The 23742-nt window shown below is 30.3% G+C and overlaps 1 protein-coding gene across 3 annotated transcripts; it reads left to right on the plus strand.

The window, feature by feature from the left end:
- The first annotated feature begins 16801 nt into the window (after nt 1-16801).
- LOC114178017 (putative ADP-ribosylation factor GTPase-activating protein AGD8) lies at nt 16802-22700 on the plus strand. Of its 3 annotated transcripts, none has more exons than XM_028063684.2 (7): nt 16802-17167; nt 17366-17484; nt 19168-19600; nt 19726-19983; nt 20665-20784; nt 22078-22176; nt 22300-22700. In XM_028063684.2, the coding sequence occupies exons 1-7, from the start codon at nt 17099-17101 to the stop codon at nt 22405-22407; spliced, it is 1206 nt and encodes a 401-aa protein (XP_027919485.1). In that variant the 5' UTR covers nt 16802-17098; the 3' UTR covers nt 22408-22700. The 3 variants fall into 3 exon arrangements, with proteins under 3 accessions (XP_027919485.1, XP_027919484.1, XP_027919486.1); XM_028063683.2 differs by having other exon boundaries at nt 16807-17167; nt 20659-20784; XM_028063685.2 differs by lacking the exon at nt 16802-17167 and adding an exon at nt 18234-18356 and having other exon boundaries at nt 20659-20784.
- Nucleotides 22701-23742: the final 1042 nt, after the last annotated feature.

The raw sequence follows: 23742 nt of genomic DNA on the forward strand, positions 1-23742 counted from the left end.
TATACTAATGTCACAAAAAAAAAAAAACTTTGCATTGTCTTACCTTAAAAGTTGAATAAAATATGATAGATGATTGAACTAAAAATTCTCTTCTCAATGCAATAATATTTAACATATTATGAAAGTGGTGAGTGAGAATTTCTTCAAATTAATAAAAAAAATAATTTAAATTTTTATGTTATGCCTTATAACATATGGAAATACATTCATCATTTATTGTTATACTTTGAACTTAAGTGTCTTCATGGTACCAATTGGTTTTAATCGTTGATATAAGTTAATAAATGTTTTAGGTCCAATACAAGTGATATTATCATATTGATTATAAATATGAATGAGATATAAATCAGCTCTCTCCAACCAAACCCTAACTTCCAAATATTAGTTTTCATATTAGTCAATACAGACAACTTATATAATTCATGAACACAAGTAAAAGAATTGTAAGTATTATTATTAGGATTAAAATTATTTATGCAAGTTAATGTAGACAACTTATATAATCCAAGTATTCTTTTACATGTAAGATCGAATTTGTTTCCAATGCTAAAATCATGTTGTTGATTTCTTTTTATTTTTTTTTCTTAAAATTGGTATTCATATTTGTTTTTCAATGTACTATGTCAAAATAGTTACAATTTCCTTTGAACAAACAAAATTTTCCTTTAAGGTGCTACTAAAAATTCCATATATATTACTTTTTATCTAAATATCTATAACTCCTTAAATTGATATAGAAAACAAAGTTAAATTATTTGAAATTTTTTATTATATATCATTCTAAATAAAATAAAATAAAAGTAAGTTTAAAACATTGTTTTTAAGTATATTTTTCTAATTAATTACAAGAAAAATATAAAAAACATAAAAGAGAATGTATATACATTGTTACCAACATCTCTCTCTCTCTCTCTCTCTCTCTCTCTCTCTATATATATATATATATATATATATATATATATTAAAAACTATAAAAATTTGTAAGTTATTAATAAAACACAAATACATATAAGACAACTAGTAAGACAAAATGCATATATGCAATACCTTTTAAAAAAATAATACTATGTAAACATTATATATTATAAATTAAATTTAGTAATTTTTAAAAAATGTATACAATTTAGTAAAATAAAATGTTATAAATTATCGCTAAACACACGCCTTAAAATATATAAAAAAGAAACAAAAACTACCTAAAAGTTAGTAAAAAAAATGTATATATAAAACGCCTTAAAAAACCATTTTTGATAACACCATTTTTGATATCTATAACATTAAAAAATTATAAGGATTATACATATTTTTTAAATTAGTAAAATAATTATCTAATTTTAAAACATATAAACATTATTAAAACAAAATTAGTTAAAACTAATATTTTCAAAATTAAAATCATATTAACAATCTTTCACCAATCATATATTCTAGACTGTTATAATCATTAAATATATATATATATATATATATATATATAATAATTAATGCAATTAAAATTACAATTCACCAAAATCTATATACCACAACTAACAATTATTCCACGTAGGCAAAAAAATGGCCACGATTTTCCAGTTCAACTAAAATTTATTCAAACCAAATAGTATGTAAGCACGGTCAATTAATGCGTCATCAGTTACGTAATGAGACTATTGTAGGTTTATTTGAAAATATTCTTTAAATTGACATAAGGTGGGCTTTTTTATTTTAACTTTTTTAAAAACAAAATAAATATTTTTGAAAATAAAAAGATTAGAAATAATAAATATTTTTTCTAAAAAAAACTAATGGAGTAAAGTCAAACAGTGCTTAACATAAAAATATTGTTAGTATAATTTACTCATTTCCTTTTGACTCTCTTTTCTACCCAATTAAAGAAACTCAAATACCCTTTCTACATATTTTTTATTACTATTCCGTTTCCTCGAAACAGTATTTTTCATTTCTATTTCTACACTAAGTCACAATAATTAAAAGAATAATTTAATGGGCAAGAAGCGTAGGGTCTTTAAAGTTTGGAAATAATAATGGTGGACATAGAGAAGTAGGTGAAAGCATGGGTGTTGGGAGGTGGCAAAATTGAACAATTCAAAAGATGTTTTTTATATGGTGGGTTTGGATCCACGTTGGTTTTCACCGTCCATGAGTTAGGGTTAGGGTAATTGCATGATTGACATAACAAATTTCACCATTAGGGTTTGCAAATGAAATGGAGAAGACAAGAATGAGAATTATTCAAAGTTGATTGAAGAAAGATTATTGTAATGATAATAAGTGATTGTAAGAGATCTAAGAGAAAGGGGTGGTGAATAGAAAAAAACAATGTGTAGAAGAAGGTCAATCCTAAGAGAATCTTGGAAAGCAAATGATGAAAGGAAAATGTGGGCCACAGTCAATAATTGGCTGCTTCTGGACAAGTGGACGACGCTAGGCATTCCAACGCGCACGTTCTTCATGCCTTCTTCTGTCACTGTCTTTTATTTATCCTCACACATTACACCTTACAACTAGTTATTTGTCTTTTTCTCTATTTCTTCATTTTTTTATCAATTTAATTACCACAAAAAATTATAATAATTTTGTATATTCAATAATTTTATATAATTTATAAATTAAAATATTTTTTTAATTTTTTAAAACTTTTTTTAGAAACAAAACTATAATGGAACTTCCAATTTCGAGACAAGCATATCTGTATGTCATGATTCATGATATATACCGACGAACTTAAAACAACAATGATAATTTTATTTATCTATTTTCTTTATAAAATATTTTTAAGAAGATTAAATATTTTGAGAGATATGAAACAAAAAGGTATAGAAAGTTTAGATTTTTAAGAAGATTAAATATTGTATAAAGTTTAAGTTTAATTTTAGTAAAATATAGTTTTTATTACAAATTGTTGAGTAATTTACCGTAAACAACAGCAATTTTTTTCACTTGAGCATGAGATTACTTACAATAGAAAGAAAAGATTTGAATAAAACATTGTAGTGTCGGTTTACTTTGTGGTTTGAGAAATGAACTATTCAATGCTATTTGGCCACACCTCAGATAACAACTTCCTTTTTATTTTTGCTACTGGTATTTGTTATATACTTTTCACCAAAAAAAAATTATCTGTTATTTACTTGAAAAGTCAAAAAATTAATAATGTTATTAATTAAAAATAATCACGATTAAATTGGAAAAATATTTTAAATTATCTAAACATCTCAATATTATTAAAGAAAATGCTTTCGACAGAATATTAAGTGATAATAAGGACAAGTTGTGCCTAGAGTGCGTTTAGGAAATTACAATGTTCTTGTTTACACATAGTTTCGTTCAAAGAATGAAAACAAAATATGAAAGAGGAAAAGAAGATAGGATTGGGATTGAGGCTTGTTCTTTTGGGTGAATGGACTCTTCACATGGAATGGAAAGATGATTAGAAGGTGAATAGTGTGTATTTTGGAGATGATACAAGGTGATGGGAGGAGATAATTAGAATGATTGACTAAAAATTCAATCTCACCATCTAGAGTGAGATTAGAAGTGACACAAGTGAATTTATCAAATTATCCTTCATTATTTAATTTTTGTTACATGTGATTTAGCAATTAAAATCAGTACACGTGGTTTTAGTTCACTTTCTTAATTATATGTTAACCATAATAATAATTTATTATAGTTATAATAAAAAATTATTACTTCTAAAATTACTATTAAAAAGAAAAAAAAAGTTTCTATGTAAATTAATTATTTTCCACCTAATATATTAAATTTATTTTTATACAAAATATATTGTATCATTATTTTTTATAAATATTTTTTTATACTTTCAATCATTCAATAAAATTTATAAAATAATTTTAAATTATTTATATATAATTTTATATTACCTATAACGATAGAGACATTTTGGTAATCTAATTTTTTTCTATTACAAGTTTTTTTTAATATATCACATCGGTCACAAATTTTTACAAACTTTACCCTCTAATCCCCTTTAAATCACCTCTAAATTACTTCAAAGAAACAACACCAATTTCACTTTTGAATTCTTTCGATCTCTACCTTTCTCTCTCCCTCTAATCCTTTCTCTCAAAATAACAAAGCCAAATGTTCAAATGTTCGGTAGGAGAAGAAAAATAGATTTAAAAAATGTATGGTTTTTGGTACTGTTCTCTTCTTCTTTTTTTTTTTCATTTGTCTTCTCAAAATGTATGAAATATCTTTACTTTTGTTTGATTAGCAGATTTTATAATTTCTATAATATTTAAATATATTTGAATCAACTTTTTTACATTAACATATATATAATTAAATATTTTTTGTCTATTTAAATAAAAAATTTATGATTTATATAACATTTAAATATATTGAATTGAAATTAATCCTATTTTAAATTATTTAAAATTTTCAATTAACAAAGAGGGAAAAAATAATATAAAATTATTTTGAATAATTAAAAAAAATTAATTTTGATGTTGTTTACTTAATTTTAATTGATATTCATTTTGTCAACATTTTTAAGATTTTTTAACTAATTTTAACAAAAAAATTTCTCGATTAAAATTGGTCAAAATTACTTTTCGTTAATATCAACTATATTTAAGTTAATATTAATCAAGATTATTTTCATAATATTATTGGTCGATTTTTTTTTTTAACTTTTGATCCATAAGTTGAAAATTGTTGTATTGATATGCATTTAATATGCATTGATAATATTTTTGTAATCAACATTAGAAAAGAAATACTAACATATTATCAACAAGAAATGTGATGTAGATAATGAAAATATAGTCTTACAAAAAAAATAACTGCAATAAAGTCAAATACAAAAATCTAGTTCACATCCTTTAAAATAATGTCAAACTCTGCATGTGAGAACCATGACTAATATCGAGTGAAAGTTTAGATAAAAAAAAAAGTTAAAATACCTTTTTTTTTCTAATTTTTGTCAAGTTTTATTAAATAAGTCCTAATTTTGATTTTGTGTTTAAATAAGTCTCAATTTTGGTCAATTTTATTTAATTGGGTCATTTTTTGTTAACACCGTTTAAATCATTAATGGTCATGAACAATGGCTGTCATGTGTCATTTCGTGGTTATTTTGAATTTTTTTTAAATGTCCACGTGTCAACCCAATAGCATGTCACGTGTCAAAGTCAATGTTCTATATTCAATTTTGTCCCTATATTTGTTATTTTTGTTTAATTTAGTCCAAATTTTGTTTAAAATTGACCAATTTTATCCCTCGAATATGTGACCAAATTTATTTTTGGATTAAGTATGTTTTTAGTCCCTGAACTTTGACCCAAAATTAGAATTCGTCCCTGGCCGAAACTTTGATAAATTTGGGTCCCTAAACTTTAAAAATGAATGAATATAGTCCTTTTAACCTAATTTTATTAACTTTTTTTTAGGTTTCGAACGCATCTCTCAATAAATATTGAGTCGAGAACGTGTCAAACGACGTAAATAACTCCAATATTAACATAAAACACATTCGACTTGTTGAAAAAAGTCAACATAATTGGGTTAAAAGGACTATATTCATTCATAAAACACATTCGACATGTTGAAAAAAGTCAACATAATTGGGTTAAAAGGACTATATTCATTCATTTTTAAAGTTTAAGAACCAAAATTTATCAAAGTTTTGACCAAGGACGAATTCCAACTTTTAGCCAAATTCAGGGAATAAAAACATACTTAACCCTTTATTTTTTATATCAAAGTTATAATGATGTGAATTTTAATATATTATATAAAAATATTTAATAAAAATGTGAATTTTAATATAAAAATTAAATTTGGTTTCAATTTAGAAAGGGACCAAATTGGTTCATGTTAACAAAAATTGTGACTAAATTGAACAAAAATAACAAATATAGGGGACAAATTGAATATAAAACATTAATTTTGACACGTGGCACTGTTGGGTTGGCATGTGGACATTTAAAAAAATAAAAATAAATTCAAAATAATCACGAAATGACATGTGACAATCACTGTTCATGGTTGTTAATGATTTAAACGGTGTTAGCAAAAAAGATCTAATTGAAAAAAAATGAGTAAAATTAAGACATATTTGAACACAAAACCAAAATTAGGACTTATTTGACAAAACTTGACCAAAAATTGGGACCAAAAAGGTATTTTAACAAAAAAAAAACAAAAATAATTCTCACAACTTAAATAAAATAATTTTTTCTAACAACGTCAATAAAATACCACTACTAATTTAGACAAAAGAATCCATAAATTGTGTTGATGTTTAAGGAATTAAGACCATGCAAAAATAAATAACATTTTTTTGGGATTTTTTACAAACTTTTGGAATGTGAAATAGATTAAAATCAATATGATACGCCATTATTAGTGTTAGACTTCGTTGAACCTCACTTAGTTGCATATAATCACTCACTTTCTTTTCAATTGCATGCTAACGTCAACTCACAAGTTTACTTAAATCCTAATTCCTTATTAGACTGAGCCCAAACTTCCTCTTTAAGAATAAATTCCTTGAGCACTTAATAAAATAAACTTGCTTTCACAATAGATGTTTAAGACAACTAATAAGTCAAACTCCATTCCTAGATATAAGTTTCATTATCAAGCTTTGGATTATGAAATCACAACAAGCATTAATCATATGAATAAAATACTAATATTGAATGGGAAAACATATATAAATATAAATAATACCATTTACATGAGACTTTGTTACATCTAACCTCAACAAATTGGGTTTAGGTCTTCATTTTCATGAAGAACCAAAAGTGAAAATATGAACAATGAAAGAAGATGGAGATCCAGGTAGGAGAATGAAGAGCTCCTAAAAAGCCCAAGCAACCCAAAGTCTTCAAATATACATTTTGCACTTTGTAAAACCAAAGGTTCCCTACTCATGAATAAGTAGGGGGAAATAAGCCAAAAGGGCCACATCCGCAAAAGCAATGCTCAATGCTAGACACCCCATGTTAGGCACTTGAACTCAAAGGCAAAAAAAATGAGCTCTTTGATCAAATGACACACAACGTAATTTAATTGGTGCTAAGGGCAATTCACCACTAGGAGGTGGTGCCCAACACTACTAACGAATTTCCTCGGCCTTGTGTCAGGTTTTAAAGAGGGGGTTTCACTGGGGAGAACAACACCAATGAGATCTGAGCCTAACCACATAAGACACTGACACCACTCTCAACCCAAAACCTTAAGGCAATAGGTTTATGGGTCCTAATTCTTATATAGTGCTCTACTTTCTCATTTCTGGTCAATGTGGAACTTAGACTCACACTTGGGTTCCTAACAATCTCCCCCTCAAGGGTGAGTCCCTTCAACCACATTGGTACACTCTCCCTCCCGCGAAAGCATTCCCAACCACGAGTACTCCTTTTCTACCCTTTTCTGTACCGCCGTTATTCTTAACGGGACATGCTTTACCTGGAACCCTTACCTGGGACCTTTGCCAGGAAGACTTTCGATACAAGGACCATACTGCACTCGTCTGAGTCGATATTAACCATCGGCTCTGATACCACTTGTCAGGTTTTACAGAGGAGGTTTTACTGGAGAGAACAACACCAATGAGATCTGAGCCTAACCACATAAGACACTGACACCACTCTCAACCCAAAACCTTAAGGCAATGGGTTTATGGGTCTTGATTCTTATATAGTGCTCTACTTTCTCATTTCTGGTCAATGTGGGACTTAGACTCACACTTGGATTCCTAACACCTTGTTGGCGCTAAGCTTGATTCAAGTGGCATACAATGTAGGTGATGATTCAGAACTTCCAATTTTGACCTTTTATTTACACTTCTTTGGATTCCAATCTTAAGTCACTTTACCTACATATTTATTGTCAATTGTTAGACAAAAATATCATGGGAATTAGTGTATATTTAGATTAGAGTAACCAATTTTCAACTACTAAAAAAGAAAGATCAAAATGAAGATTAAATAAGTTAAAAGTTAAAGAATAATTTATTTTGTTAATGTAAAGTAACTAATAATAATGGTAAAAGTTAACATTATCATTTACAATGACGGATCTTGACCAAGAGTTTTGGAGAGGCCAGAATAATATAATTCTTTGATAATTTGATTGGATCATTAGTATAACGCTTTAAAGAATGACTCTTCTATAAAATAATTGGATCCTTAGTTTGGATCATTAGTATAATGTTTTAAATGCTTTGAAAGATTTGAAGAAGGATAAGAAAAAGTATAATTTATCTTATTTTCATCTTTATGTATAACTTTTCTTTTATCACTTTTACAAAATGAATTTATTATGTTATTGTTTATCGATATACTTTTTTTAAATATATTAAATTTTTTTATCATAATTTAGTAAAAGATTGAGAGACATAATTATTAGAAGAAAAATATATTATAATCAATTCACAATTAAAAATCTGTTAGGAACAAGGCAATAAAGGAAAGAATAAAGGAAAGAAAAATAGACACAGAGAAATTTAACGTGGTTCGGCGTACAATGTGTATGCCTATGTCCACGACTACACTAGGAAGTATTTGTATTTCTGGTGTATCTTAAAGCTTTACATAGAGTCTCTTATATAGTAAAATAGAGAATCACATCTCACTATTCTAAGCGATGTGGGACTAAATCAAGCACCATAATTCTAACAATTCTCCCACTTGGGGTTTGATTTACATTACCACCTAGTGTAGTGCCTTCATCATCAATCTTCTCGAAGGCCAGTTGAGGCAATGCAAAGCCTCAACTTAGTTGTTGTGACAGTCTTGGTCAACATATCAGCTGGATTCTCTGCACTTGGAATCTTCAACAAAATCAAATCTCCATCATTTATAGGACCATACTGCACTCGTCTGAGTCGATATTAACCATCGGCTCTGATACCAATTGTTAGGAACAAGGCAATAAAGGAAAGAATAAAGGAGAGAAAAATAGACACAAAGAATTTAATGTGGTTCGGCGTACAATGTGTATGCCTACGTCCACGACTACACTAGGAAGTATTTGTATTTCTGGTGTATTTTAAAGCTTTACATAGAGTCTCTTATATAGTAAAATAGAGAACCACATCTCACTATTCTAAGCGATGTGAGACTAAATCAAGCACCATAATTCTAACAAAATTGACGGTAAAAAATACATAATACATTATTTTTTGCTTTTATAATCATAAAAATAAGTATACAAAAGGCTCATGAGATAAAAAATAATTTTAATAACTATTGAACTAATATTTCATCATCAAGTAAGGTAAGAGAGAGGAGTCCAGATTTTCTACCGGTTTTTTTGGTGTTGTTCTCTGCTGAGCATTAAAAATACACTGTGTTGTCATTTTAAATATTTTTTTAATATATTTTAAAATATCAAAATTAGTGGAAATCAGTGTATTATGGAGACACGATAGAGAAACAACACCAAAAAATCCAACAGAGAATCCAAATTCAAGAGAGAGTTACATCTTTTTTTCTTCGATAAACGAAGGAAACAAATGAGAAATGAGAGCAAAAATAATGAGTATGTGTCTAACTTTATTTTTTTTCTTAAAAAAAAAACATATGAGAATGAGATATGAGTACAATTTTGTGAAAAATTAAAAAGGTAATGATAGAAAAAAAAATCTTAATAAATATTTAGTTTAATTACTCTTTTAGTTACTATTTCCAAAGATGAGTCTCAATTTAGTTATAATTTTTTAGTCACAATTTGATATTTTTAGACGAAAACATAGACCAAAAGAGTAATTAAATCTAAATATTTTTATTTTTTATCATATTTGATTTTATGTTTTTATTACTTATTAACATTAAATGTTGTATTTTATAAAATAAATAAAAAGATACAATTTAATTTCTATCAATTTTTAAAATATACAATCTATAATTTATAAAATTTAAAATATATGTATATAATTTAAAAATAAAAAATAAAAACATTTGGGGGGCCATGGCCCTTCCCCGCTACCATGATGCTCCGTCGCTGGTCATTTAACACATCATTTTTTAAATAGAATGTGATTATATTTTATAGTTGGTTATTTTTAGCATTTAATCAAAATCATAGCATGTTAGACTTTCCTCTAACACAATGTAATTACTTAAGTTTTTCAAGGAAAGTTTGATTTTACAACATAGTAATAAAAAGATGATGATAATGATAATAATAGTGTGAGTAGAATTAAGAATAATAATGATTTCTATGATAATGATTGTGGTAGTGGTAACAAACAACAAAGACAAAAATGGTGTGACTAATGGTGGTGACAATAGTGCAAAAAGTCCTATTTAAGTCACAATTTCAACATAGTAACTTTTATGTCGAACATTGTTGCACCCAACATAAAAATGATATTTTACATCAATCATGGAGAACCAACATAAAAAGTAAACTTTCTTTTTTTTGAAAAACCTAGCATTCACCACACTTCTTCTTCTGTAACCACTTCTTCATGTTTTGTTCATGATTAATGTTGTGATTATTGTGTCTGCCCCTTAGCTCGTTATCAGCTTGACGATCTCTATCACTCTCCCTCATGCATTGTGCTACTTGCATTGTGCATGCCCACCTAGTTGTGCTAGTTATTGCACTCGATCGCTCTTGCTCCTACTCCAAAGCTACATTGAGTTGCCTTCCATGTTGCTCCATTGTTGTTACATGTTCAGAATGTCTCCCTATTTTCTCATTGTTGTTTTGTGTTGAGAAGTTCCTCATGCTACAAAGTAATTTTTTTCCACCTCAACATGTTTTTATGTTGATTATTTTTGTATCATGTATTTCATAAAGAACTTGAAGATTGAAGATTTGATGAATCGTTGAAGCTTGAAGCTTGAAGACTTATGTGTCATCCTTGCTTAGAATAAAAGTCTGGTAGCTTAGTGTGTGTCTTAAAGTTATTTAATATGTTAAAAATATGTTTAACATACTAAATGATGTGTGCAACAACATATCAAATCGGCTGAAATAACAACCAATCAATTTATTTTACTTACTTAAGTGAAATCAATCTATTGACAATTACTTTCAATGGATTGACAATTGCTTTGATGTGTTTGTTTATTGTGTGACTCAAGAAAGTTGTATTGGGTGTATTTTCTTTTTCAAGAAATTATTTGTAAGGATATTGTAATCTCTTTGAATAGTGAAAAGTCAAGGTCGTGTTGTCTTGACTAATTGGATGTAACTCTTTTAGAGTGAACCAATATAAAACTCGTGTGCACTGGTTTTTTTTTCTGCAAATTTAAAGTTCTAGTTGATTTCTTAAAAAAAAATAATAAGTTACATCTATCATAATAAATATGTTGTAATTGTATAATCAATTAACAAATCTGTGTTAGATTCTTGTATGATCTTTAATATCAAATCACTTAAATATGATATATAATTGTCGTATAAAAATATTAAAATTTATTGTCAGACTTTTAATTTGTCAATTTCGTATTTTTGTTTTGTAAAAATGCAATGGTGTATGTTTAAATCTCTTAGTCAATTTATTCTAAGAAAAGAGTTTTCATAGATTTTAAACTGAATAAAATTTTTGAAAGGACCAATTCGACTATTTCTTTCTTAGCCTTGATTCCTTTTAGTGTTTACATCATGGACCAATGTAAACATTTTTTATTTATTTTTTACATTTCTCACATACACGTCAAATATAAAAGTAATGTAATTTAATCTAAATAATTAACATAACAAGACTATTTTGTATCAGGATGAAGACTTTATTTATAATAAAAGTTGCTATGAGGCATGATAATATCTCTCTACTTTACAGTTAAAAAGATATACTTTACATTGTCAAACTAAGATATACGTAGATAAAATATTAAATCTTACGAATATAGCAAACCATTAATTACAATATAATAAAATAATTTGTATATCATATTCTAATATATTGGACCCTGTACAAATCCTTAGCAAAATTTGTGAGACATTACAACAAAAAAATTGAAAGAAGTCCAACTTAAATAATAACATAGTTGAAAATTTAAAAGTGCTTTCTTCACATGTTTGGAACATGGTTATGTTTGTTTTTGTCTTTCATAATTTTTTTGTATAAAAAATTGTTAGATGATTAGGATAAGCTAATATAGGTTCGTAGGTTTGGGCCAACTTCCAAGGAAACTTGACCTAGCAAAATGGAGGTGCAGGAAGAAAAATTGGGAGTGCAATAAGAAAAGCCCTTTTTTCGGTATATTGGCCCGATGTATTTGACATCCCAAGAGGGCTTCCTCTGTGAAATTGCAACGGCGTGTGCTAGGGAGCTTCTCACTGTCTGTACTTCCAACAATTTACCATTTTGACCTTAATAATTTTTATTTGACAAGAGGATGAAAGAGCGGTAAATGGTATTTAATATGGCCAAAGATGCTTTCATTTTTTGTTTCTTTTTATCTCTACTGCACCCCAAACATTTGTACACGTTTCGTTTTCCCTCTGTTTCTTCCACAATGCTTTCAGAACATATGTTGCAGAAGTCAACAACATTTTGTATTTGTTTTTTGGTTATTTTGAAACGGATTTCAAAATCTGTTTCAAGAAATTCTAAAATGGATGTCGACTTCCATTTCGTTAATTTATTTTTTAAAATTGATGATAAAATCTGTTTAAGAGATTTGTAAAACGGACGTCCGTTTCGTTATTATTTTTTGTTTTTTTCTGAAACATAAAATTGTCGACATCCACTTCTTTCTCTTTCTCTATGTGAACTCGCGACGAAGCGCGTCCCCTCAATGTGATCTGCAAGTTCACACTGGGGACTAATAGGTGCTGCTTGGACCCTTCTTTCCCTACTTGTTCCCTCGCAAGGGCTTTTGATGTGGATGCAGAGGTGTCTGCAAGGCGTGGGGCAGCAACTTTGTTCATGATCTGGAGGGTGAGGAGATGGCTTGGTGCTAGATCTGAAGGATTGCTTAGAAAAGCTGTTGGGGAGGTTGAGAGGCATGTGATGAGAGTGATTCGGAAGAGGAAGGAGAAGAGAGAGGAGAATGAGGATTCACAGTGCTGGATTTGAATTCACAGATTTTGTAACTTTTTGGTCTTCTGCCTCCATGAACCACAAAATAAGGTTTTATTTTAACCTCAACTACCTACTACCTTTTTCTTCTTAAACACAACATAAATATCATTAGAGATTAAGGAAGAAAAGAGTAGAAATCATTTATTAAACAACAAATGTGAAAATAATCAATATTTATAAACGGAATTAATTTAAAACATACTATTAGCATATTGAATGCTTCTTAACCTGTTTCTTTTAAATTCAATTTTGAATATAACGATGTTTTTTTAGTCAAAATAAGATAACAATACAGTGTTATTCACCACTACCACTACATCTCTTAGGCCCATTCTCTGCATGCTAAAACTCACATCAACTTCAATCTTAATCAACAAGAAGCAAATGTAATTATTAATTATTGTGTTTGCATCGGACAACAGCAAATAAAAGGGTGTGCATGGCTACAGTTTGACCACTTTCATGTCCCTTACTTTCGCAATCTTCTTAGACAGAGGCTATTTCTGTTAGCTTTTGACTATGTAACCTTTCATTCTTCACAATTATTATATAAAAAATGTTTTTCTTTACATAACACATATTTTAGTCATTAAAAAAAAACTTTTATATCTGTAAAAAGGGAAAAAAAAATGATAGATATAAAGTATGTATAAAAATTTATTGGATTACAAAATAATAGTTCCCTTGTTTATATTTCTTTTGTATCAACCACTCACATCTATTTCTTTTATACTTAAACAAAGTGTTAGAGAGTGTTTTATGTCTTTATTAACTTTATTTAATTCTACTTAAAATTATTTCAAATGTGGAAGGTCTGAAAAAAAACACTATGTAATTTTAACTCAATGATACTTATATTATAAACTATTCCTTTCCATTGAGGATTTTTTTTTATTAAATTGTGGATAGTAGGTTAGAAGATGAAAACTTATGTTGTGTCTAGATAAATAACTAAATTATATATTTATTTCATTAAGAAAACTTAACATTTCAATTAAATAAAATAAAATAAATTACACTTTGCCACCGATGTACACACTTCTTGAAACGAGTTTATGTTATAAACTTAATTATATTTGCTAGCTCCTTCTCTTCGTCATCAGAAGGTCATAAATTTGGTTTCAAAATCTGCACACAGTTGACATAAGAGTAAGGCCAAAGAAGCATTAGGTTCAGGGGTCTGTGATAAACTTGACGCGATGCCGAATCGACCCAGTTGGAGAAAAAGCTGAAACCGAGCTGAGAAACAGTGCCACGAGGAACAGAAACCCAATGAAGGGAAAGACCTTCATTTCATTTTCTAAACTAACTTCAGAACTCACACTTCACAACTCTAAGCCTCCTGGACCCAATGCTGAGAGTGAGATAGTAGAGCCACCACCCAACAAAGTCACTCACTCTCACCATTACTACCAAACTCTCCACATCGTCCCTGAACCTCCACCACCACAACCCACCCAAGCTCGCCACCACCACCACCCTCTCCACCAATCTAACTTCTCTCTCAACACCAAACACCGTGTCATCCACCACAAGCCTGACCACCATTGAGGTTTTTACCTTGCCGGAGAACCACCCACCTCTGCTGCGACGGCGTTTGTGCTGTCGGTTTTGTCGGCGATGATTATGGTGTGTGTTTTCTTGGCAAGGAAGAAAGGCGTTGTTAGGAAGAATATAGAGCAAAGGCGAAGTTGTGGATTTGAGAGGAGTAAAGTTCCAACCAGGTTGTCACTCTTGGAGATTAAGTCTGCCAGGTTTTCACTCTTGAAATTCATTTAAGAAAAAAATGTGAAAAAGTATGAAACGGATCCAAAAGCCGTTTCATTAAAAAAGATATGAAAATTTATGAAACGAATTTTGTGATCCGTTTCATACTTTTTCGAAACGGATCACGAATTCCATTTCTTGACAAAAAATTTAAATTTGTGAAATGAAATTCGTAATCCGTTTTAGAAAAGTATGAAACGGATCCCAAAAGCCGTTTCATACAAAAAATATGAAAATTTATGAAACGGATTTCAAGATTCGTTTCATATTTTTATATTTTTGTGAAATGAATCACGAATTTCGTTTCTGGAAAAAAAATTAAAAAAACCAGTGTGTGCACCATGCATGTGTGTGTATACGTGAAAAGTTTTAGGTGTGAGTGTAATTTGATGTGTTCGTGGTGAGTGAAATTTTGTGTGCACCATGAGCGTGAGTAAGAAAAATGTAAAATCGTGAGTGTTTTGTGTTGAATTAGGTGAGTGAAGTGAGTGATGAGTGATTTAGGAAGGTGAGTGAATAGTGAGTGAAGTGAGATAAGAAGTTGGAATGTGGGTCCCACTACTGAGAAGAAAATGGTCATTTTTGGGGTACCGGAGAATCCTTTAGGGTGCAGGGAGAACCCCTCCTATTATTCTCTTCTCCAGGGTACAACTTTATATGCGTATCTAGTTTAGGCCCAAGTTCACGAAAACGGGTTTTCAACTAAGAAGGTTGATATTATTACGTCCAATGTGGTTACCATCTCAAGGCCATTTCTTTCTGCACTTCTATAATTTAAACTTGCACCCCATAAATTGTTTGTATTTTGAATTGCACATTTTAGAATATAAAATAAAAAATCTATTCCTAAATATAAACCTATTTCAGATTGTACTTGTTGGAATACAAAGAATTATATTCCAGAACAGAAAATTCACATTTCAAACTACACAATTTGATATACAATAATTTATAACAGGAAGAAAATTATAAATATGTATGAAGGAACTACTCCAACACAAGTGTGCCTCAAACTGAAGCTTATAGAATCCTAAATAAATCCTATTTATTACCCAGTTAGGAATTTCTTTCTGTACCCCTATGTTTCTTTTCGTCCTTGTCAAATATGAAATTCTCATATCCTCAATGACTTTTAGATATCCAATCTAAAATACATTATTTTAGTACAATAATTTTTTTTTTAGATTATATAATTCAAAAGTTAATTTAGAATTTTAAATTGAACATTTTTTTTTTTTACTTTCAAATTATATAATCTTAAAATCACTTTTTACATTATGTCTTTTAAATTGTCGAAAATGATTTTTGTATAAAAATAATTTTTAAAATACACAATCGTAAAATTATATTTTTAATTTTAAATTGTATAATCTAAAAATATCTTCAAATTATACAATTTAAAAACATTATATAAAAAATTTCTTTCAAATTGTATAATTAAAAATACTTTCTAAATTACACAGATAAAAATGATAGAAGCCGACGATAGGACAATTTGTTTTTTTAAGGACTCCCATATAAGCATGCAAAAAGAAAAGCCCCAAACTTTGGGTTATAATCATGCTTTATTCACAATCTAATAATGAAGAGTATGCCAAACATTTAATTTAATCTCTGTTTTGAAAAAGAAAACAAAACAAGAAATCGGAGAATGAATTAAAAAACCTGTGCAATTAAAAGATATTTGGTAACACATTATTCTAAATAATTTATTAAAAAGAACAAAATCAATCTAAATATGTATTATTTTCATTTTATTCTACAAGTAAACTCATCAATTATGAATAAAGGAAATTGACATTTTAATTCAAACAGAATAACGTATTTTATTTTAAATTTAGATGTATTTTAAATGTCATAAATGTATGATCTTGTGTTGTATTTTAACACTGGTCGGATGATTGAAGAGTATTTGAATGAGATTTAAAATCACACGACGACGTATAGGGGAATTGAGAGAGAAGTGTTATTTGAACCGTCTTGGTTAGGGACAGCAACCATTCACCCACTTGGGAAAACGCAAAGGCTAACAACGCCCTCCCTGAAATCTCTGGAGGGCAATTCCGTGATTTGAGTATTTCGGTAGTAAAAGGTCCTTTTTAAGAGGAGGAAAATAAATAAATATGCACAAACGCTCAAACGCAACAACATTTGTGGTTCTGCCTGCAAATTTTCTTCCCTCAATCTCAATTCCTCAGGTGGTGTTCCTGTTCCCCATAGCACCCCTGAGATTCATTTCCGGAAAGCTTAAAAACAAAATAAATAATCATTTCCAGTCTTAGATTTCTTTTCGTTTTTTTTTCTTTTCATCTTCCAATGGCGTCCGATGCCCACACCGACAAGAACATTGTCTTCAGGAAACTCAAGGCCAAGTCTGAGAATAAGGTTTCTTTTCTCATTTTTTTATTATTATGATTTTCTATTTAATTCTGTCGCTCTTTTCTTGATTTCTCTTTATGTGCTTTGAATTTCGTTTCTGCTTTCTGATTTACGAGATCTGGTTTCAGATCTGCCTTTCCCGTGTTTCTCCTGTGTTTTATTTTTTAACTTATGTGCCTTGTTTTTTTTTAATTTTTTTTTCAGATGTGCTTCGATTGCAATGCGAAGAACCCTACCTGGGCGTCCGTCACGTATGGGATTTTTCTCTGCATCGATTGCTCCGCCGTTCATCGCAGTCTCGGCGTGCACATCAGCTTCGTGAGGTAAGGTGTTGATGATTTTTTGAATGGTGAATCTGTTCGTTGAGTTTTCTCTGCCGAAATTGTTTGCTTGTATCGGTTTGCAATATGATCTTGTGGCTGATTTTGTATTGGGAGTGTTGTATGGTGTTTTAGTTGGGGTTCTGAGTGTTCATACGGATGAATTTAGTGCACTGCGTTGTAATGCTGTGCTGTGTTATCATTTAGAGATTTCCCTAAGCCAATTTGGTTAAAACTCGAATAATAAATGAAAACATACTCCGGATTTTGGTCTCTAGTACGAGGTTTGCAACAAGAATAAGAGGAGCCTCGTTCCATCAGGTGAGGTGGGTTATATGGATTGCATGATGCCATAGAACTCGGTTATAAACCTTCTACTTGTTCTTCTTTAGACTCCTCGGTCCATCCATGTTTACTTCCTTTTCGTATGTTTGGAAAAATATTAATTCTACATTTTCATTCCCTGTTCCGTGATCTTGTCAAAACTCCACAAAAAAGCATTGAATCATGTCTCACTTGTAGGTTTTCTTGTCTTGTTTTGGCCTTTAGGTAATTTGTCCAGTTTGCATCATAATTGCACTTGCACATATGAGTGGCGCTGCCTTGAGACACTCCCTTTTAAACACTTCCATTCCACAAAGATTCTTTACTTTCTTGAACACTTTCATTTCACCACTAAGATTTTCTGTTAGTCTTCTTGAGGCACAACCCAGTTGATTCTTAGAATTGTAATTTGACAAGTTTTTGTTCAGGACTCTTGATATGAATGCCATATGCTGTGCAGTAAGACTCTCACCTACAATCGCCTTGCAAAAGCTCTTTTATTAGAACTCCTCAAAAGCTTTGAACCATGCCTCAAACATGATTCAAATCACGTAAGATACAGGTCTTATGTTTGTTGATAGTTTGGAGTGCAGGTCTTTTAATGGAAATCAGCATAACACGGGGTATGATATGGGATTTGTAGTAATATGATTTGGTGATATCCTTTGTCGTGGGGAATTTTAATTTTAATTTTAATTCAAAGAATGCAACTCTATTTCTGAATATTGCTTTTCAAGTTTAGTAATGATCCTTGGACAGACTTTGTCCTCTCATAGTTGAATGGGACCCCAATGTGGTTCCTTCAGAAAAAAGGGTTATGGTGGAACCTGGGGATTATACAATGGTTTGCATGAGATTTTGTGTTTTTGAGGATGAAGCCTGGGTAAGTATCTTTATTGTCATTCTCTTTTATTATTTCCCATTAGATTATTCAGTCAAGAGATAAGTTTGTGGCTTGATAGGATAATTATGCTATGTATTTAATATTTCACTCTGCTCATTGTGAGTAAGCAATCATGGAGTTATCAGATATTAGTTGGTTTTTCAGGGACATGTGTCTGGAAGAGTTTTGCTGGAGGCATTTATTACCAACATGATTTCTTAATCTAAAGTGGATATATTTGTATATTCAATGAGCTGCAAGGACCTTTGCATATTTCATATGTTATTATACTTTCCAATATTTGAAATACTTACCCGAGTTATCACTAAATATAAATTTCGCTCGTGTGCTTCTGCATCTTCATTTTGTGTATGGTTATTCTGTGAAACATACTAAAATCAATCATCAAGTAGGTAGTTGTTGCATATAAAGAACACAAAGATTGACATCTAAAAAACTATATGCCATTTTTTATGTAGGTCTACAAATTTAGACTCATGGAGTCCTGAGCAACTAAAGATGATGAGCTTTGGAGGAAACAATCGTGCACAGGTTTTCTTTAAACAACATGGTTGGACTGATGGTGGCAAAATAGAGGCTAAATACACATCCAGGGCTGCGGATTTGTATAGGCAACTTCTTTCGAAGGAAGTGGCTAAGAGTATGGCTGAGGATGGAGGCTTGCCTTCATCACCTGTTGCTTCTCAGTCTTCCCAGGGTATTAATGGGCTTCCTGAAATCAGGACCAATGAAGTTCCAAAAGAAAACATTCTGGAGAAGCCTGAAAAGCCTGAGGCCACCTCTTCACCTAAGGCTTCTCACTCAGTAATTTCAAGTACTGTCAAGAAACCTATTGGGGGTAAAAAACCTGGGAAGAGTGGGGGGCTTGGTGCTCGTAAACTCACTAAAAAGGTATGCAAATAGTTATCTTTTGTTTGAAGATGTATGCTAGAAGTCCTTGTTTGTTTTTCATTATCTTCTACACTATTTTAATTTGGTGACATTAATTATTGACAAATTATCCTTATGAAATGCAGACAAGTGAGTCTATCTATGAGCAGAAGCCTGAGGAAACCCCTGCTCCTGTTCCATCCTCAACCAACAATATGCCTGCTGGACCATCTCTGACATCTCGGTTTGAGTATGTAGAAAATGTCCAATCATCTGAGTTGAATACTGGAGGTTCATCCGTGATGAGTCATGTGTCTCCACCAAAGTCATCAAGCTTTTTTGCAGACTTTGGAATGGATGGTGGATTTCCAAAGAAATCTGGGCCAAGCTCCTCCAAAGTGCAAGTAAGCTAAGCCTGCATCTTTTTTCCCGGAAATGTAACTGCGTATGCATGCAGTTGGCATACATATGAATATTTTGTTTCCATTCACTTCAATGATTTTTACAACATAAACATCCATGGAAATGCTAGCATGGTCAACAATGGGAGAAAGTGCTATTGTGAGGCTTTTCTAGAAAGGAAAAGTTAGCATACACACAGAATCGTGTATTAAATTGCATTCTATGTTTATAATCACAAACATATTAGCATTTAGAGTATGTCAATATAAAAAACCAGGAGACTTTGCGGTCATAGTTAATTGGTTATATACTATAACATGATAATGATATCATCGTAACTTTGTTGCATCATATAAACCATATGTGGGGCCATTTAGAATTGACTGTTTTAATATTAATTAAAACTAAACTAGTTTAAATAGAAATGGTAATTATTACCGATTAGGCCAAATGGTCTTTGGCAAACTAATATTGTTCCTACCAAGTCCCAATGACTTTTCTATTACTATTCAGAAAACTATATCCACATACACAGTTGAAATTCCTGCTACCTGTGAGAAGTCATTTATTATCTTGTCTGACTTAAGTACTTATTGCTGATTACTTGTAAACTGTGTTGTTTCTTTAAGAAATCTGTTTAACCTGCACCTTATTTTACTTTCCCATGTATTCTTAAGATTCAGGAATCTGATGAGGCAAGAAGGAAGTTCTCAAATGCTAAATCTATTTCATCATCCCAATTTTTTGGAGATCAGACCAAAGCTGCAGATTTGGACTCTCAAGCTTCTTTGTCTAAGTTTTCGGTATGGAACCTTTCTTTTAGTAACTAGCTGGAACATATAGTGTGAATATACACTTTTTTAGATATTTTATTTTTGATCCCGTGTTAACAAGTAAAGTCAATACATTTTTTATATATTACATTTTTTTTTCGAACACCTTTAAATTAATAAAACGAATTGTTTTCAGAATAAACTCAAACAATCTTTCCTTAAATATGATTGATTTTGTAGTTTAAAATATTAAATTATTAATTTTTAAACGATGCAAGTAATTCTAGACTTATTTGCCTTTTATCTGAGTTCTTTTTTTTCCTTTCATTTGTCTGAAATGGGGGTTTGTTTTACTATTCTTGATTGCGAGACCACTTCTTAAAACTGGCGGAGTCGAATTGGTTCTTACCGAGCCACATTCATTTTAATCCAACCAAGCTACTCGAATCCATGATATGTCTAGTGTTTAGGTTAACCAACTGGTCTGAGCCCGTATTGATAAAACTATAGGAGATTCTAAGTCTAGATTTGGAAGGCCTGTTTTCGGAATTGCAAATGTAATGAATAGTTAATAAAATTCATTTCTTCATGATGAATAACAAAATTTAGCTTAATCTGTCTCGTTGAACTCAAAAGGAAAATTTCTGAGGGAGGCATATTCTGCAACCATTTACCTGGTGGGACTGCAATCAAATGAAGGAAAATACCTAAGAAATTCCCATTGATCAGTTGGCATATACCCCTTCATTTTTCTGAATTTCAGGGGAAACAATTTCATAGGGCTTGTCAGAACCAGCACCCTTATTTATACTTAATTTCAGAGGGAACATTTTTGTAGTGCTTGTCAGAACCCAGTTTGGGGCGTGACTTGCTTGTGGTAGGTTTAAATTTCGTGTCCAGCAAGCTATTCATCTGTATCATTTTTGATCCTTCTGATTCATCTTCATATCCAAGCTCCAAAACAATTCAACATTTCCAGCTCGTTGAATCGAGTTGTATGTTATTGTGAATCATATGATGTGGATAGCTATGTCTTGATATACCTAGGGTTAACTTCTTTCATCGACTATGTGTTGGCTCTTGTAATGTGATTTCACTGATAGATATGTTGAATGAAGGATTGTGAAGCTTTGTTCAGTTTATTATCTGTTTTTTTTGTTTGTAATCTCTTCTACAAACCAAATTTCCTCGTTTATGGGACTCGATGACTTTTGTTTGATGTACACTGTTCTAGATGGGTTCGTTTCTAACTTGATTAAATTCTTAAATGAAGTTATAATGTGTATTGTTTTAAAGTTGGTACTTGACTCTTGTTAATTCCAGGGTTCGACTGCCATCTCCAGTGCTGATCTTTTTGGTGACTCAAAAGACAACGCCATTGATCTTTCTGCTAGTGACCTCATCAATCGATTATCTTTCCAGGTATTCCCTACCTTGTACTGGATTTGGGAATTACACTATTCATGTGATTTGGCAGTCGAACAATGAAATGTTGGAAAGTCACATTAGTTTTTGTATTGACGTTGGATGGGTTGTGTTGTTCAGGCACAACAGGACCTCTCTTCCCTTAAGAACATTGCAGGAGAGACTGGAAAGAAGATCAGCACATTAGCCTCCACATTGATGACGGATCTTCAGGACCGAATCCTCTAAAAGTGTATGCGTCTGTATTTAAGAGAATCTTTGGAGTTTGTTACATATGCCACCCAATTATGTTTCAAATGTAATAGAAGAGTTAAATACACAATTCTTTGAGGAAAATAAGATACTATATTTTCAGGCTTGTCATATAGACTGGTGTTTTTATTTTGTATAACAGGTACTGCAGCATAGATGTTTTTCTAATGTTTTAGATCTCTGTTTGTATTGGGTTAGTCCATACGAGTTTGTTATGAACTCTTTCGTGTTTCTGTCATCTTCAATCAGTAAAACAGTTTTCCTGTCCATTCTTAACCGAATTACCTTTACCTTATATATATTTATGCGCGAGGAGATTTTAAATTTAAATGGAATTTGAAATACTTCAAATCTGATTTACTTTGGTTTTAAATATTAATTTCTCAGTTTTGTTAAGGTAATTTAATTTTAGTATGTGTGTATATATATATATATATGTATTATGTGAAGAGAAAATGAATTATAAAAATGTAATTGATGTCAATTGTTAAATTATCGCTAATTTTAAACAATGGGAATTTTGTTCACTTAACATTTAAACTATATTCATATTATTATGGATATTTAAGTCAAATTGTTTGAAACTGAACACCATAGAAGTGATAAAGAAGTATTTTAATAGATAGAAAAGGTTATATTTTATCGATTTTGATCACTTTGCTAGTCTTTAAATACTTTTAGAATAATATAAAAGTGTATGTATAATTTATTGATCTTTTTAAGGTTTAATTATACCGAAGGTTTTGTTTTCGTTACAAAATATTAACTGGGTTCTATTTTTTATTTTCGTTATAAAATCTCAATTGGGTCCCTAATTTCTAAATTATCATAACTGATTTTAATTTTTGAAAATTTGTTCTAATTTGATTTTTTCCGATATTGATGACCTACTCATTTTTGCACCCAATATGTTTGATGTGTGTTTTTATTTAAATACTATTCATGTGAATTATTTTCATCCGATGAGTTATTTAAACCACTTTCAGCCTTTGAGATCTGATGTGTCATTTTACTTATATACTTCTATTAACTCATTTTACTTATTTAGAGTCAAAACAACAAGACAATAATAATAATAATAATAAAATAATATATTTTAAGTCTCTAATAAAATTTAAGGTTAAATTATATTTTTAGTTTTCATTTTCGTAGCAAAATTTGAATTTGGTCATTCAATTGTTTTTTTTAAATCTGGTCCCTATTTTGGAAAATTTGACCCAATCAAGTCCTTTCCGTTAGTGTGGAGCAACGGTGTTAAATGGGTTGTCACGTGTCAGCTTCTGAATTTTTTGAATTTTTTTTATTTTTATT

This window comes from Vigna unguiculata, chromosome 3, assembly GCF_037176805.1.
Source record: "Vigna unguiculata cultivar grain cowpea cultivar isolate G323 ecotype 2 chromosome 3, ASM3717680v1, whole genome shotgun sequence".
NCBI lineage: Eukaryota > Viridiplantae > Streptophyta > Magnoliopsida > Fabales > Fabaceae > Vigna > Vigna unguiculata.

Coding starts and splice junctions, on each gene's coding strand:
- LOC114178017 (XM_028063683.2), top strand. CDS start 17,099: ATGGCGTCCGATGCCCACACCGACAAGAACATTGTCTTCAGGAAACTC. Junction 19,984..20,658: donor CAAGCTCCTCCAAAGTGCAA/GTAAGCTAAGCC, acceptor TGTATTCTTAAG/ATTCAGGAATCTGATGAGGC. Junction 20,785..22,077: donor CTTCTTTGTCTAAGTTTTCG/GTATGGAACCTT, acceptor TGTTAATTCCAG/GGTTCGACTGCCATCTCCAG.